The sequence below is a fragment of the Rana temporaria genome, chromosome 12, assembly GCF_905171775.1.
Source record: "Rana temporaria chromosome 12, aRanTem1.1, whole genome shotgun sequence".
Classification (NCBI taxonomy): Eukaryota; Metazoa; Chordata; class Amphibia; order Anura; family Ranidae; genus Rana; species Rana temporaria.
This window is the reverse complement of record NC_053500.1, coordinates 131,166,037-131,180,538: the sequence shown is the minus strand read 5'-3', so window position 1 is coordinate 131,180,538 and position 14,502 is coordinate 131,166,037. Positions and strand designations below refer to the sequence as shown.

Below are 14,502 nucleotides of genomic sequence, written 5' to 3'. Positions count from 1 at the left end.
GCTCCTTTCTCTATCTGCAACGTAGAGAGCGTCCTGACTCTCCTGTAGTCGGGAAACCGTGGCAATATCGCCCGCAATGCGCCTCTGCCGAGGCGCATTGCGGGCGGTATTAAAACCCTTTATCGGCCTCTAGCGGGGGTTAATACCGCACCAGTGTGAAAGGGGCCTTAGAGGAGGTCTAGGGCTAGAATTATTGCTCTCGCTCTAACGATCGCGGCAATGCCTCACATGTGTGGTTTGAACACCACTTTGATATGCGGGCGCTACTCGCGCATGCGTTCTCTTCTGCACGTGAGCTCGGCAGAACGGGGCGCATTTGAATTTTTTTTTTTTTTTTTTTTTTTTTACTTTACTTTATTGTTTTTACGCTGTTCTTTTTTTTTTGTGCATGTACTCGAGAGAGGAGCCGGACTTCAGGAGTTGGGAGTAGGCAGGCCTCCCCCAGAGGCAATCTGCCACCTTTCTCCATGCCTCGGGTGGCAATGGCGGGTGCATGAGGGGGTCCTTATACACAGCCCGCCCTACCTGCTCCGCTTTGAAGCCCAACGGGGCAGAGGGACTCCCTATAAGGGAGTGAGAGGATCTAGCCCGCTCAACCAGCCCCGTTAGTCCTTCGCCTCTCTTTTTAGAGACCGCATGGTCAAAGTGCGTGCATGTTAACCCAATTTCGAGTGCGTGTAAGTGTGGTGTTTTTTTCAGCGCAGTGCCAATCGCGTTGAGCCACCGCAGCTCCCTTACGCTGTTCTTTTAAAAAAAAAAAAACATGTGTCATTACTAGAAATGTAAACATCCCTTGTAATAGGAAAAAAAAGCATGACAGGACCTTTTTTAAATGAGATCTGGAGTGTCAGTTTCTAAACAGACTTCAAATGATGATTTCTTGGTATCGGAGTGGTCTTCTTCTCTGGGTCTCCTCCGCCTCATGCATAGCGGGCGTTTGCCAAGCTCTTCTCAATGGCATTTTCTCCTGGCAGGAGAAAAGCAGAGTTAAAAAAAAATTCCTAAGTCCTGGTTCACACTGCTGCCTACTTTTGGTGCGACTTCGGCAGGACTAGCAGTGACTTCTGTTAAAGAACTCGTATGCAAGCCGCAGTGAAGTCACGCTAGGATGTCGGATTCAAAGCCGCGCTACTTGCCACAGCAGTGTGAACCGGGGCTAAAGCTGCGTATCGCTAATGTGTTTAGGCACTCCTTCATTTCATTAGCTAGATTGATAATTAATTCTGGCCAATGAAATGAATGAACGCTGTGGCGCTTAAGCACTTTTATGCGGGTTCAGCCTTTTTTTAAATTTTTTATGCTGGAATACTCCTTTCCTAAACGTGCAAATATTTTTTTTTCTGCCTCTAAACTCCTAGATGTGCGAGGACACATAGGCTAAAATGGAAGGTCGTTTAGAGGCAGTTTAAAAAATAAGACAAGCGCCCTTAAAAGTGTAATTTTTGACACCCAGTGTGCATGAGTCCTCACTCTTGGGACTCTTGCTATTGCTCCTTGGGACTCTTGCTATTGCTCCTTGGGACTCTTGCTCTTGCTCTTGCTCCTTGTGTCTCTTGCTCCTTGTGGCTCTTGCTCCTTGTGGCTCTTGCTCCTTGTGGCTCTTGCTCCTTGTGGCTCTTGCTCCTTGGGCTCTTGCTCTTGCTCCTTGGGGCTCTTGCTCCTTGTGGCTCTTGCTCTTGCTCCTTGTGGCTCTTGCTCCTTGTGGCTCTTGCTCCTTGTGGCTCTTGCTCCTTGGGGCTCTTGCTCTTGCTCCTTGTGGCTCTTGCTCCTTGTGGCTCTTGCTCTTTTGCTCACTCTTGGGACTCTTCCTCTTGCTCTTGGGACTCTTGCTCTTGCTCCTTGGGACTCTTGCTCTTGCTCCTTGGGACTCTTGCTCTTGCTCCTTGGGACTCTTGCTCTTGCTCCTTGGGACTCTTGCTCCTTGGGACTCTTGCTCTTGCTCCTTGGGACTCTTGCTCTTGCTCCTTGGGACTCTTGCTCTTGCTCCTTGGGACTCTTGCTCCTTGGGACTCTTGCTCCTTGGGACTCTTGCTCCTTGGGACTCTTGCTCCTTGGGACTCTTGCTCCTTGGGACTCTTGCTCCTTGGGACTCTTGCTCCTTGGGACTCTTGCTCCTTGGGACTCTTGCTCCTTGGGACTCTTGCTCCTTTGCTCACTCTTGGGACTCTTCCTCTTGCTCTTGGGACTCTTGCTATTGCTCCTTGGGACTCTTGCTATTGCTCCTTGGGACTCTTGCTCTTGGGACTCTTGCTATTGCTCCTTGGGACTCTTGCTATTGCTCCTTGGGACTCTTGCTATTGCTCCTTGGGACTCTTGCTCCTTGGGACTCTTGCTCCTTGGGGCTCTTGCTCCTTGGGGCTCTTGCTCCTTGGGGCTCTTGCTCTTTTGCTCCTTGGGACTCTTGCTCTTGCTCCGTGGGACTCTTCTTTTACAGAACATGCTAATTTTTAATTAAAAAAAAAGTGGATTTAATGCTCTGTTTTCTATTTGAAGTTTGTTTCTTAACTTTATTTTACTAGGTTCCTTTTTATAGAAGCCAATATTTTAAGTGTACTCTGGCCTGGGCTAGCTTGTCTCAAGTATCACTTGCCAAGTGCATTTATTGTGTGTAAACCTTTTAATCTATGTAGAAATGGTCTTCCGTTTTTTGTGTTGCTGTTTGCCAACTGTTCTTGGGAATTTACTTTTAAGAAAAGATCTTCTAGATACACACAGGCACAGCCCAGGTTGGGAAACTGAATTCCTAATGATGTGTACTGCTAAAGTACAGTTGGGACTTGTCCAGCTCGTTCCCTTTTTCGCAAACATTTTGTGTACTGTCTCCTTTTTTTTTTTCTTCTCTCTTTTTTTTTCCCCCTTATTCTCTAAGCTACTGATTGGATTAAGTTGAAATATAGGGTCTGTAATAAAAAAATAAAACAACCTGATTGGTTGTTATGGGTGACAGATTACTCCCATGTCAGAAACGCGAGCCAGTCTTTTAGACTGATGCTACCAATAAGCCGTGTTAATGACTTAAGTACCAGCCTGTCATTGCCAGGCTAACTTTTTTTTTATTTTTACGGCTGTGATCATTTGAAAGACAAATACTCCATGTAATGGATTAGTGAATTTTATGTAATTTTTTATTTATTTTTTTGACACCTACAGAGTTTTCTTTTGATGGTATTTAAAGTGGTTTTAAATGTCACTCGTAGTAAACAATGCCATGTGCTGGGATTGCCAAATCAACACTGCTTCTCCGAGGGAACACCGATGGCCATGCGTTTAGCACAGTTTTTGTGAGCTCAGGTTGTGGCATAGAAGCCCCCCAATGAAGTGTATCTTTGTGCATTCTCCATTCACAATACGAGCGCTCTCCAATTTGGAGAGCGCTCGCGGCCCATCAAAGAGCGCCCACCGTTTTTGCGGGGAAGAAGGACCGGCCTGAAGACTGCAAGAATAAAGGTAAGTAGAGGGTGTTTGTTTTTGGTTGGTATTGAGGGGCTTCCATGAACCCCCAGAATATTTGTCCAGTTCATCACAGGAGCATGCAACTTTAAGGCCTGACATGTTTGGTATCAATTTACTTGGCCTCTCTAGGAACGGGGGTGGAGATGCTAGAATTTGGCTTTTGAATGCCTGCCTCCTGCACTACATTCTTTTCTAGCTCCTTTTCCTAGCAGAGGAGTGAAATACCCATTGCAGGGCATGTGACTCCTTCCTGATTGGCCAATAACCCGTCACTGGTGTTGTCACCTGGGGAGGAAGACCAGAAACGTGTAAGCTCCAACCAAACCAACATGGCCATCACAAAGGGCTCCTGTCTTCACTCCATGAATGAATAGAGCGATAGCTAAATGAAGGATGAGAATAAGCCTCCTTGGGGGCAATTAATTGATCCTGTTGCTTTGCCTATCATTAACCAACCACAGGTTAATCAAATTACCTGTTATACTGATGACCACAAGGGGGAGCAAAATCTTGTTCCGGGGAAAAAAAAAACTTTCCACAGCCCCCTGCGTATAACACGCAGGCACAGTTTACCCTCTATTTTTAGGGTAAAAAAGGGAGTGTTATACGCCAATAAAATCAGTGTGTGTATGTATGTATGTGTGTATATGTATATGTATATATATATATATATATATATATATATATATATATATATATATATATATATATTATTATTTTTTTTACTGCAGAGGCTTTAGAGAATAAATTGGTGGGTTTGGTATTTTTTTTACCTTTTTTTAATGCAAAAAAATAAGTTTCCCTATTTTTTGGGGGGGTAAAATATAAAAGATATGTAGAGTAAATGGAGACCAAACATGTTATGCTTTAACATTGCGCATGCCCGTGCAACTGTGATAAACCACGTACATTTCCCTGTCCATATACAACAATTTAAAAGCCTTTACAGATTACCATTTTACACAGGCACTAGAATTGCTGCCCATGATCTGACGTTTGCAGTGATACGTCACTTGTGTGGGGCGATCAATGTGTGCGTGCGGGACCAACCTGTGCGTTCACCTTTGCGCGCAATCATGGAGGGATGGGAGCACTTTTAAAAAAATATATTTTTGTTATTTATTTTACTTTTTACACTGTATTTATTTTATTTATTTATTTATCTATCACTTACTCAGGATCTCTAAATCCACTAAGTGGAAAACCCTGACATTTCCTCACCAGTAGCTGTGGATAGTGTACACTGGAAGGTTCAGAGCTTGATATTAGGAAATTATAGTACTGGAGTGTATAGAAAACTAAAGACTCCACATGATGCTGTCTCTGCATCCAGTTTAATAAAAAGTAGTGCACTTACAGAAAATTTGTAAAGTTCAGGTTGAGAACATATCGCAAACCAAACGAATGTCAAACCGCAATTGCGCACACGCAGCAGCATGTGTATCATAGAGTCCAGCAAAGTTCCCTCCCGCTGCTTGTAAAAGCAATCCAGTGGCTAGCTAGCGACTAGGATTGCATTTACAAGACAGCTGGCTCTAAAGGAGAAAGGGGGGGGGGGAGTACCAGGGATGATGCCTGCAGCTGTAGGCATCACCCAAATATAACTCCTTGAAGTAGAGCATGTCGCTGGTCCGCAGAGGCCCTAGAGAATAAAATGGTGGGTGCTGCAATTTTTTAGGTCACACGGTATCTGTGTAGCGGTTTTTCGTACACTGTAAAAAAAAAATTATACCGGGGTCATGGTTGTAGCCTCAATAACTGCTACATTATGAGACGTGTGTGTAATATATATAATGGTATTGAAGTGGTTAAAATATGTACTTGATAAAAATACTGTAGTATCCTTTTAGGAAGCCTGTGTAATCATATGATATGATTCTCGGCTTATCAAGATACTTGAACCCCTATTTGGAAAAGGAAACTGTAGCTTTTGTCAGTTTGTTTGTGAGGAAGTGCGTTCCAGATAACGCAGACAGCGAGCCGAGTACAGAGACCGACTGGCCCAATCGGCTTCTAAATAATGCTCAAAGAAACCTCAAATCTTAATTGGTGATCTGCGGGTCTCTTTCACACCTGAGTATATCAACACTCCCATAGCAGACAGTTGGTTTATTAACTGCCGCATTAGGCAAGAAGAGTCATGGATTTTCTGAAAAGGAAGTCGGCTGTACAGAAGCGCAACTAAACCCTTCCATTTAATGGGTCGGGAATGGAACTGTCCCATTTTCTGCTGGTTATAAATCACCTTCTCTGATCTGTATGTATGGGCTCTGCACAGAAGCACTTCTCTTGTCCTGTATGCTGGGTATAATTCTCAGGATCTGACATCTGGATCTGTTCTTATTCTATATGTATGGGCTCTGCATAGTACCACTCTTGTCCTGTATTCTGGTGACAGTTGTAATTAGGTCTGTTTGTATTCTGAACCTTGCACAGTAAGTTCTTCCTGCTGGCTGTATGTCTCTCGCTATCTGTTCTGTAGGCATAGACACAGTACCACTTCTCTTTTTCTGTATTCTGGCAGCAATTCTAAGTATCTGTCCTAATTCTGCCTGTCCTCCATACAGTGGCATTTTTATGTGTGTGTGTGTGAGATATATACACACACATATATATATATATATATATACATACATACACTATATTATATATATATATATACACACACACACACTATAATTATATATATATATATATATATATATATATATATATATATATATATATATATATATATATATATATATATATTTATGTGTGTGTGTGTGTGTGTGTATATATATAAAAAATGTTGTACCGATACCAAGCATTTGCCCGAGTACTCGGGCAAATGCTCCCGATGCTTCACCCGATACTTGTACTGTCAGGGGTGATCAGTGCATGGGGAAGTTACAAGCACCAATCACCGCTATATAGTGTATTCCCGCCGTGTATTCCTCCGTGTTTCTCTCCCCTTCCGTGCTCCTCCTCTACCCCCTGGAACTGTCAGGATGGAGAGCGGGGTAGGAGCCAGTAAATCCAGCTCCTTACTGCTCCGAATGGACAGAGTCAGTGATCACTGACTCGGTCCATTCACATAACTGAAACATCGTAAATTGTGATTACAATGTTTCAGTTTATGAATGAAGAGAAGACGCTGTCTTCACTCCATTCATTTTCAGCGCAGCTGATGCTGCTGTGAAAGGGACAGGGGAACATGTGTCCCTAGTCCCTTTCTCTGTCTCAAAGGGGAGATGTCAGAGGTCTGCTAAGACCCCTGATATCTCACCAAAGCCCCCAAACAGGGCTGAAATAAATAAAGAATAAAAAAATGATTGTAGAAAATAATAAAAACAAATAAAAGAAAAAACACACTGACACGGTCCACCCCCCCCCCCTCCCCCTTAAGAAAAGAAAGCATTATAAATAAATAAAACATTGTAAAAAAAAAATACAACAAATTGTTAAAGCGGGGGTTCACCCTATTAAAAAAAAAAAAATTTTTTTTTTATTCTACCATTACATTCGGCATCGTAGCGCGAGCTACAGTATGCCGGTCTTACATTTTTTTTATCCCCGTACTCACTGTGCTATGGATCATTGAAGATTCCGGGGAATGGGCGTTCCTATGGTGAGAGAAGGTGATTGACGGCCGGCCCTGGCACGTCACGCTTCTCCGGAAATAGCCAAAATAGGCTTGGCTCTTCACGGCGCCTGCGCATAGCCTGTGCGCAGGCGCCGTGAAGAGCCGAGACCTACTCCGGCTGTCTTCGGGGAGCGTGACGTGCCAGAGCCGGCCTTCAATCATCCTCCCTCTCCATAGGCACGCCCATTCCCCGCGGGAGTCGGAATCTTCAATGATCCATAGCACAGTGAGTACGGGGATTAAAAATTTAAGACCGGCATACCGTAGCTCGCGCTACGATGCCGAATGTAATGGTATAATGATGTGAAGGAGGGTGAACCACCGCTTTAAAGATGAAAAAACTACTGACACATGTGCTGCTGTCACATAAGATTAAAAAAAAGTATCGTCGGTACTTGTACTCGGTCTTAAAAAAGTGGTATCGGGAATATATATATATATATATATATATATATATATATATATATATATATATATATATATATATATATATATATATATATATATATATATATATATATATATATATATATATATATATATATATATATATATATATATATATATATATATATATATATATATATATAGTGCCTATATACTGTCACAATGGATGTTTACATTCTTTGTGACAGCGATAAGAAAAAAAAGTGTAAAAAAAAGTTTTAAATGTACAGAATATTGCCAGACAATATCAGCTGTCAGCCTGAGAGGTTGCCAAATTTTCGCTATTTTATTGGCATCGAAAAACATAGGTTGAATATAAATACACTGCTCAAAAAAATTAAAGGAACACTTTGAAAACATATCAGATCTTAACGGGCAAAAATCTCACGCTGGATCTCTATGCTGGTATGGACGGGGTAATGTGTTAGGAATGAAAGGATGGCACAACATTTGATGGAAATGAAAATTATCCACCTACAGAGGTGCTGAATTCAAAGACACCCCGAAAATCAAAATCAAAGTGAAAAAATTATGCAGCAAGCTAGTGCATTTTGCTGAAATTTCATTGCAACAACTCAAAATGGTCCTAATGAGACGACGGATGGTGTCCTGGGGTATTTCCTCCCAGATCTGCATGGTCAGTTGTTTGGAAAAGGTGAACTATGCCTTTTAAAGTTCATACCAGAGCAGGTGCCAGCTCGGCCAACTACTCCTTTATTCGGCCATTTGCACAGGAATCTCTGTAGACTCTGTACACAATCCAGTGGTTACCCTCATATTTCCACCTCCATAGTCAAATGTTCATAGCCTATAGCAGGGGTCCCCCAACTTTATAAACAAAGGGCCAGTTTACTGTCCTTCAAACTTTAGGGAGCTGCACTGTGGCCAAGAAAATGTCCTGATGTCAGTGGGAGCAAACAATGCTCCATGACTGGTGTCAATGGGAGGGATGGTGCCCCCATTGTTGGTGTCAATGGGAGGGATGGTGCCCCCATTGTTGGTGTCAATGGGAGGGATGGTGCCCCCATTGTTGGTGTCAATGGGAGGGAGGGTGCCCCCATTGCTGGTGTCAATGGGAGGGATGGTGCCCCCATTGTTGGTGTCAATGGGAGGGATGGTGCCCCCATTGTTGGTGTCAATGGGAGGGATGGTGCCCCCATTGTTGGTGTCAGTGGGAGGGATGGGGCCCCCATTGTTGGTGTCAGTGGGAGGGATGGGGCCCCCATTGTTGGTGTCAGTGGGAGGGATGGGGCCCCCATTGTTGGTGTCAATGGGAGGGATGGGGCCCCCATTGTTGGTGTCAATGGGAGGGATGGGCCCCCATTGTTGGTGTCAATGGGAGGGATGGGGCCCCCATTGTTGGTGTCAATGGGAGGGATGGTGCCCCCATTGTTGGAGTCAATGGGAGGGATGGTGCCCCCATCGTTGGTGTCAAGAACTATGTCTGTAATAATGGTAGGAATAATGCCCCAAGGGCCTGATAAAAAGCAAGCAAAGGGTCAAAGTTTGGATACACTTGGCCTATAGTGTTAGAATTTTTCTCAGGTTCTCAAATGTCCTTTTACCTCTTCTGGTTAAATGCTCCTAGGGCTATTTTCTCCTAGGATTGAAAGTTAAAGCTGTTTGTTACATTAGCCTGTCGAAAGACCGTGCATCTTGCATTCGTTACAGGTTTTCTTGACTTTTGTGCAGATGCTGAGACATTTTCAAATTTATACATAGACTCCTTAGTGGCTAGTTGTATAGACCCTTCAAGGGGATATAGTGGCAAATTGGGGAGACGGAGAAGCACACACAATGCCCATGCCCCCTTTAGGTTGCCTGCTTTTTGAAGCTGCAAGATTACTTTGATTTTGGTATCCAGCGTTCAGCGTTGCTTTAAATGGCAATATATCATTATAATGTCAAAGGTGAACAAATGTACGTTCTATCACAAGAACAACCAGTGGGGGGCGATGTTCTGTGGGACGGTTCTCACCTGCACACATTCCCAGGTATATAGATCGACTGTGTGCATTTCCAACCAGCTGTGTCCTCCCGCCTGCACTATGTGCTCATGTGTTGGAGGATCGGACGGGCTGTGTGGGACGTGGCAGGTGTGAAGTTTCAGGTACATGTTTTGCATCAGGGAGGAGTAGGGAAACGCTGTATGTGTGCATTTGGGGATGTGGTCTTCTGTTTTTCTATATACATGACTCAGTGCAGGTTTAGCTGTGTAAGGATCCCAGGGCTGATAAAGCTGCATGAATGGGCAAAGCTGGTCAGCACTGCATGAACATAAACCTATAACGTTAACCTAACCTCCTAAGAGCAGGAAGGGATAAGCGATTGGGCTTCGGAAATCTTGACATGATGGCTGTTGTTGTGATGGGTGGATTGGGTGGGATTTTACATAAATTTTGTGCACGTGGATTTTTTTTTTTTGTCAAATACTGTGATTTTTATTATGTGCCTTTACAATATGTGGTGCCTTGAAAAAGTTTCACATTTTGTCATATTGCAACCATTTTATGTGATAGACCACCACAAAGTGGCACATAATTATGAATTGGAAGGAAAATGTTAGACGGAAGCTTTTCATCAGATATATCTGTCCGTGTGTATGCCCCATCGGACTTTTTCCGTCAGAATTAGATAGAGAACATGTTCTCAATTTTTCCGCTGAAAAAAAATTCTATCGGAATTTCCGTTCGTCTGGATGCAATTCCGACGGACTAAAAAGCACGCATGCTCGGAAGCATAGTACTTCATTTTCTCAGCTCGTCGTAGTGTTTTACATCACTGCTTTCTTGACAATCGGATTTTAGTTTGACCTTGTGTATGCAAGACAGCTTGAGCGGAATCCCGTCGGAACTTCCGAGTTTATTCCAATGGGAAAACTCAGCTCTGCTCGTACAGAGCACTGCGGTGTTATTACAGAAAACAGGATTTATCTGGCCAAAAAAAAAGAATTTTCTAATTTTATAACCTACAGGACTATCTAGGTAAAATTTCATTCAGCATAGGCCAGTGGCGGATCGTCCATAGAGGGCGCTGGAGCGCCGCCCCCTCTGGCTCCGCACCGCTAATGCATGAATCGATGTTATTGTCGCCGCTGCCGCTGGTCTATTCAGATGGCCGGACCTAGAGCGCTGGCCACCTGAATAACGGCAGCTGTTTCTGATAGGCTTTCCGAGTACAGCCCCAGGCTGTAGTCGGCTTCCGAATAATTATCCTCGGGACGTATTGGCGGTGCGTTCCTTGAATAAGACTGACAGGCGTCTCAGCCAATCGGGTTCACCGCTTCTGGCTATCGGTAACCTGATTGGCTGAAGCATCATCGAGGGCGGGAGAAGACATCGAGGGACGTGGATGGCTGACTCCAGTAAAGGTAGGTGGGGGGGGGGAAGAGGGGCATTTTACAGGGCACATCGGCGACGAAGGGCACAGTGACATTAATGGGCACAGTGGGGACAATCGGCACAGCGGCATGAATGGGCACAGTGGCGACTGGCGACAATTAAAGGGCACAGTGGCGACATTTGGCACAGTGGCTGTGTTTGATGGCATGGCCCAGTGGTGACAATTGATGGCACAGTGGCTGCGTTTGATGGCATGGCACAGTGGTGACAATTGATGGCACAGTGGCTGCAATTGATGGACACAGTGAGACTGCAAGTTTTTTTCTTTTTCGTTTGCAGCCCCCCAAAAATTTGGAGCACCAGCCGCCCTGGCATAAGCCATGGGAGAGGTATACATTCCCTTTTTGGAAGGGTAATCTTTTGTTGGTGGTTTAATATGTGTAACAGGGTTGCTGCCGTACGTATATTTGGCGTTGTATTGAGGTGGTTATACTGGGATTATGGTTGGGGCTACAGCCATGATCCCGATACCGATTTCTTCAGCTGGCAATTTCCTGTTGGGTAAATATGGCCCTAGCGGCTATAGAGCCACTGGATCACTTTTACAAGTGGCAGAAGAGGTTAACCCATCCTGCCGCCATTACCGGGCTCTCCCGTCCCATGGGGGGATCCTGATACTGATGGGACTGCCTCGGTCTCATTCACTGAGAAAAGTGGTAGAATGGAAGTTCCCGACCCTCTTCTGTGATGTCAGAAACTGGAAGCGACAAGGATATCGTCACTTTCGGTTTTGGTTCTTTGTTTGATCTGATGCTTTGGCGGCCAGGTGAGACATCTGGTGTCTAATAGACTCAAATCGGTGTAAAAACTTGCACCCAAGACCTGCACGCATATGTAAATGGCAAGCAACAATTCTAGTGCCAGACCTCCGTGCGCCATTTTAATGCATGACCTATTTGCCATCTATTTACGCGGCATAAGATCTTTTTTATTCTACCAAAAAATTGGGTATTGTGTTTTTGTGTTCACTAAAATTCATTTAAAGTGTGTATGTAATTATTTTTTTTTCTTTCCCCACCAATAATTGGCATTTGAAAAATGTGATATAAAAAAAAAATGCAACACCCACCATTTTATTTTCTAGGGTATCTGCTTAAAAACATGTTTGGAAATTTTCAGTAATTTATTTTTTTTTAGCAAAAAATGCAGATTTTTACATGTATGAGAGAAATGTCACATAGTTGAATGATTTTTATGCCTTCTGTGGCATGATGTTAATGCCACGTGACTTCTGCTTGTCTCACAGGTGATGCTGCTGGGAGATTCTGGTGTTGGAAAGACCTGTTTTCTCATCCAATTTAAAGATGGCGCGTTTCTATCTGGCACCTTCCTGGCCACTGTGGGCATCGATTTTCGGGTGAGAGTTCCCTCTCTGCTTTTTTTGCCCTTTGGCATCCTTTTTAAGATCGTCAGATCTTTCCTTCTTCAAGTCCTGGGCACTTCTTTCTTCTGTCAGTCCTGTGACATTCTGTATCTCTACTGCAACTGTCGCTCTTTTTGGAAGTTCCTGCTTTCACCTCTGTGCACTGGACGCCTCCACTACGACTTATCTGTCAATCTCCTTTTTATCTTGATGCTTCTTGAGTCTCTACTTATTTTATTTAAACTTGCGTTCTGCCTTTCATTGCTCTTGTCTGTCTTTAAAGCGGACCTTCAATCTTCTTTTTTCATCTATTAAATCTTCTGCCCTTGTTTTAACTTTGGATAGTGGGACTAAACAATGCCCCATTGTTGGTGCCAGTGGGATGAATGGGGCCAGGTAAAGGCAAGAAAAAGGCCGCAGTTTGGACACCACTGCCCTAGAGAAATCCTTAAAATAATTTGTATGTCTCTGGGAAACCCCTGCTATTGTGGGGGAAAAATGCCCCCCTTACGGGTTGGCCAGAATGACACCTTGCTGTCATGCCGCTGGCTCTGCTAAGTGCCATTGGGTCTGGAACTACGCAGGCACCAGGGCTGTCTTAATGAGAGGGCACACCTGGGCACTGCTCAGGGGCCCCAGCTGCATGAGGGGCCCCTGCACTTTTCCCAAAGCAGCTGGTCTTTGAGCCCACGCTGCCCTGAAAAGATACACAAGGGAGGCAATCTGCCTCCTACCTACTTGATGTCTGTTTACCTGCACTGTCCTCATTGTAGGGGCCCCAGAGCATTTCTTTGCCCAGGAGCCCATGATGCTATTAAGACGGCCCTGGCAGGCACCATCAGATATGGGGTCACTGCTTAAAGCGGGAGTTCACCCATAAAACAATTTTTCCCCTTAGATTGATGCTCGTTTGGTCTAGGGGAATCGGCTAGTTGTTTTAAAATATGAGCCGTACTTACCGTTTTCGAGATGCATCTTCTTCCGTCGCTTCCGGGTATGGGTCTTCGGGAGCGGGCGTTCCTTCTTGATTGACAGTCTTCCGAGAGGCTTCCGACGGTCGCATCCATCGCGTCACTCGTAGCCGAAAGAAGCCGAACGTCGGTGCGGCTCTATACTGCGCCTGCGCACCGACGTTCGGCTTCTTTCGGAAAATCGTGACGCGATGGATGCGACCGTCGGAAGCCTCTCGGAAGACTGTCAATCAAAATAGGAACGCCCAGTCCCGCAGCCCATACCCGGAAGCGACGGAGAAGATGCATCTCGTAAACGGTAAGTACAGGTCATATTTTAAAACAACTAGCTGATTCCCCTAGACAAAACGAGCATGAAGCTAAGGGAAAAAATCGTTATGTACGGGTGAACCCCCGCTTTAAGGAACCCCTAGCCCCCCTTGAGGTACTCTTGGGTTCCACGGAACGCTGTTTGAGAATGGCTTCTCTAGAAGCTGGTAATCGCTGTAGACGACGCCGCAACTCCAGTGATCTCCACTAGCTTTCAGGTCCCATGCCTTGCAGCATTGTAAACACAGGAGGTTGGCCACTTGGCTTGGGTGCCAATTGGAGAATGCTTTACACTTTCCCAATGAATGCCAAGCATTCTTTGGACCAAGCGCACAGCAAGATCCCACCAATCAGTGAACGCTTTGCACTCATTCTCTGAATGCCAGTTGGCTCAAGTACTGTGTTCAGTATCTAGCAAAGCAGCCGCTCGGCACAAGTCCGGCAAGCTAGTGGAAATGACTGGAGTAGCGGTGTCTAAAATGATTTATATCTCCTGCAGGGCGATGGCCCTCCAGCTGTTGCAGAGCTAAACGTCCCATGAGGCATTGTAAAATTCTGACATTCACAGACATGACTAGGCATGATGGGAATTGTAGTTCCTGAACAACTGGAGGGCCATAGTTTGGAGACCCCTGCTCTAGAGCAGCGTCTCCAAATGGGGGCCGGATGCTGCCCTTTGATTGCCTTTTATCTGGTCCTTGGGTCACAATTCCTCCCACTGACCCCATCAACGGGTCACAATTCCTCCCACTGACCCCATCAACGGGTCACAATTCCTCCCACTGACCCCATCAATGGGTCACAATTCCTCCCACTGACCCCATCAATGGGTCACACTTCCTCCCACTGACACCAGTCCAGCCCCCAAAAGCCTGAAGGACAGTAAATTGGCCCTGATTCAGAGGGAATTCCACTATATACATATTTATTTTG

The 14,502-nt window shown here is 44.8% G+C and overlaps 1 protein-coding gene across 3 annotated transcripts in view; it reads left to right on the top strand.

Annotated features, from left to right (window-relative positions):
• Positions 1 to 14,502, top strand: part of RAB37 (RAB37, member RAS oncogene family) — a 58,534-nt gene that overhangs the window by 24,491 nt on the left and 19,541 nt on the right. For 2 of the 3 annotated variants that reach the window (XM_040330711.1, XM_040330712.1), the window contains one exon: positions 12,173 to 12,283. The exons of the other annotated variant lie outside the window; for it this stretch is intronic. In XM_040330711.1, the coding sequence (XP_040186645.1) occupies positions 12,173 to 12,283 (111 nt within the window). The remainder of the gene's footprint in view (positions 1 to 12,172; positions 12,284 to 14,502) is intronic. 3 annotated transcript variants of the gene reach the window in all.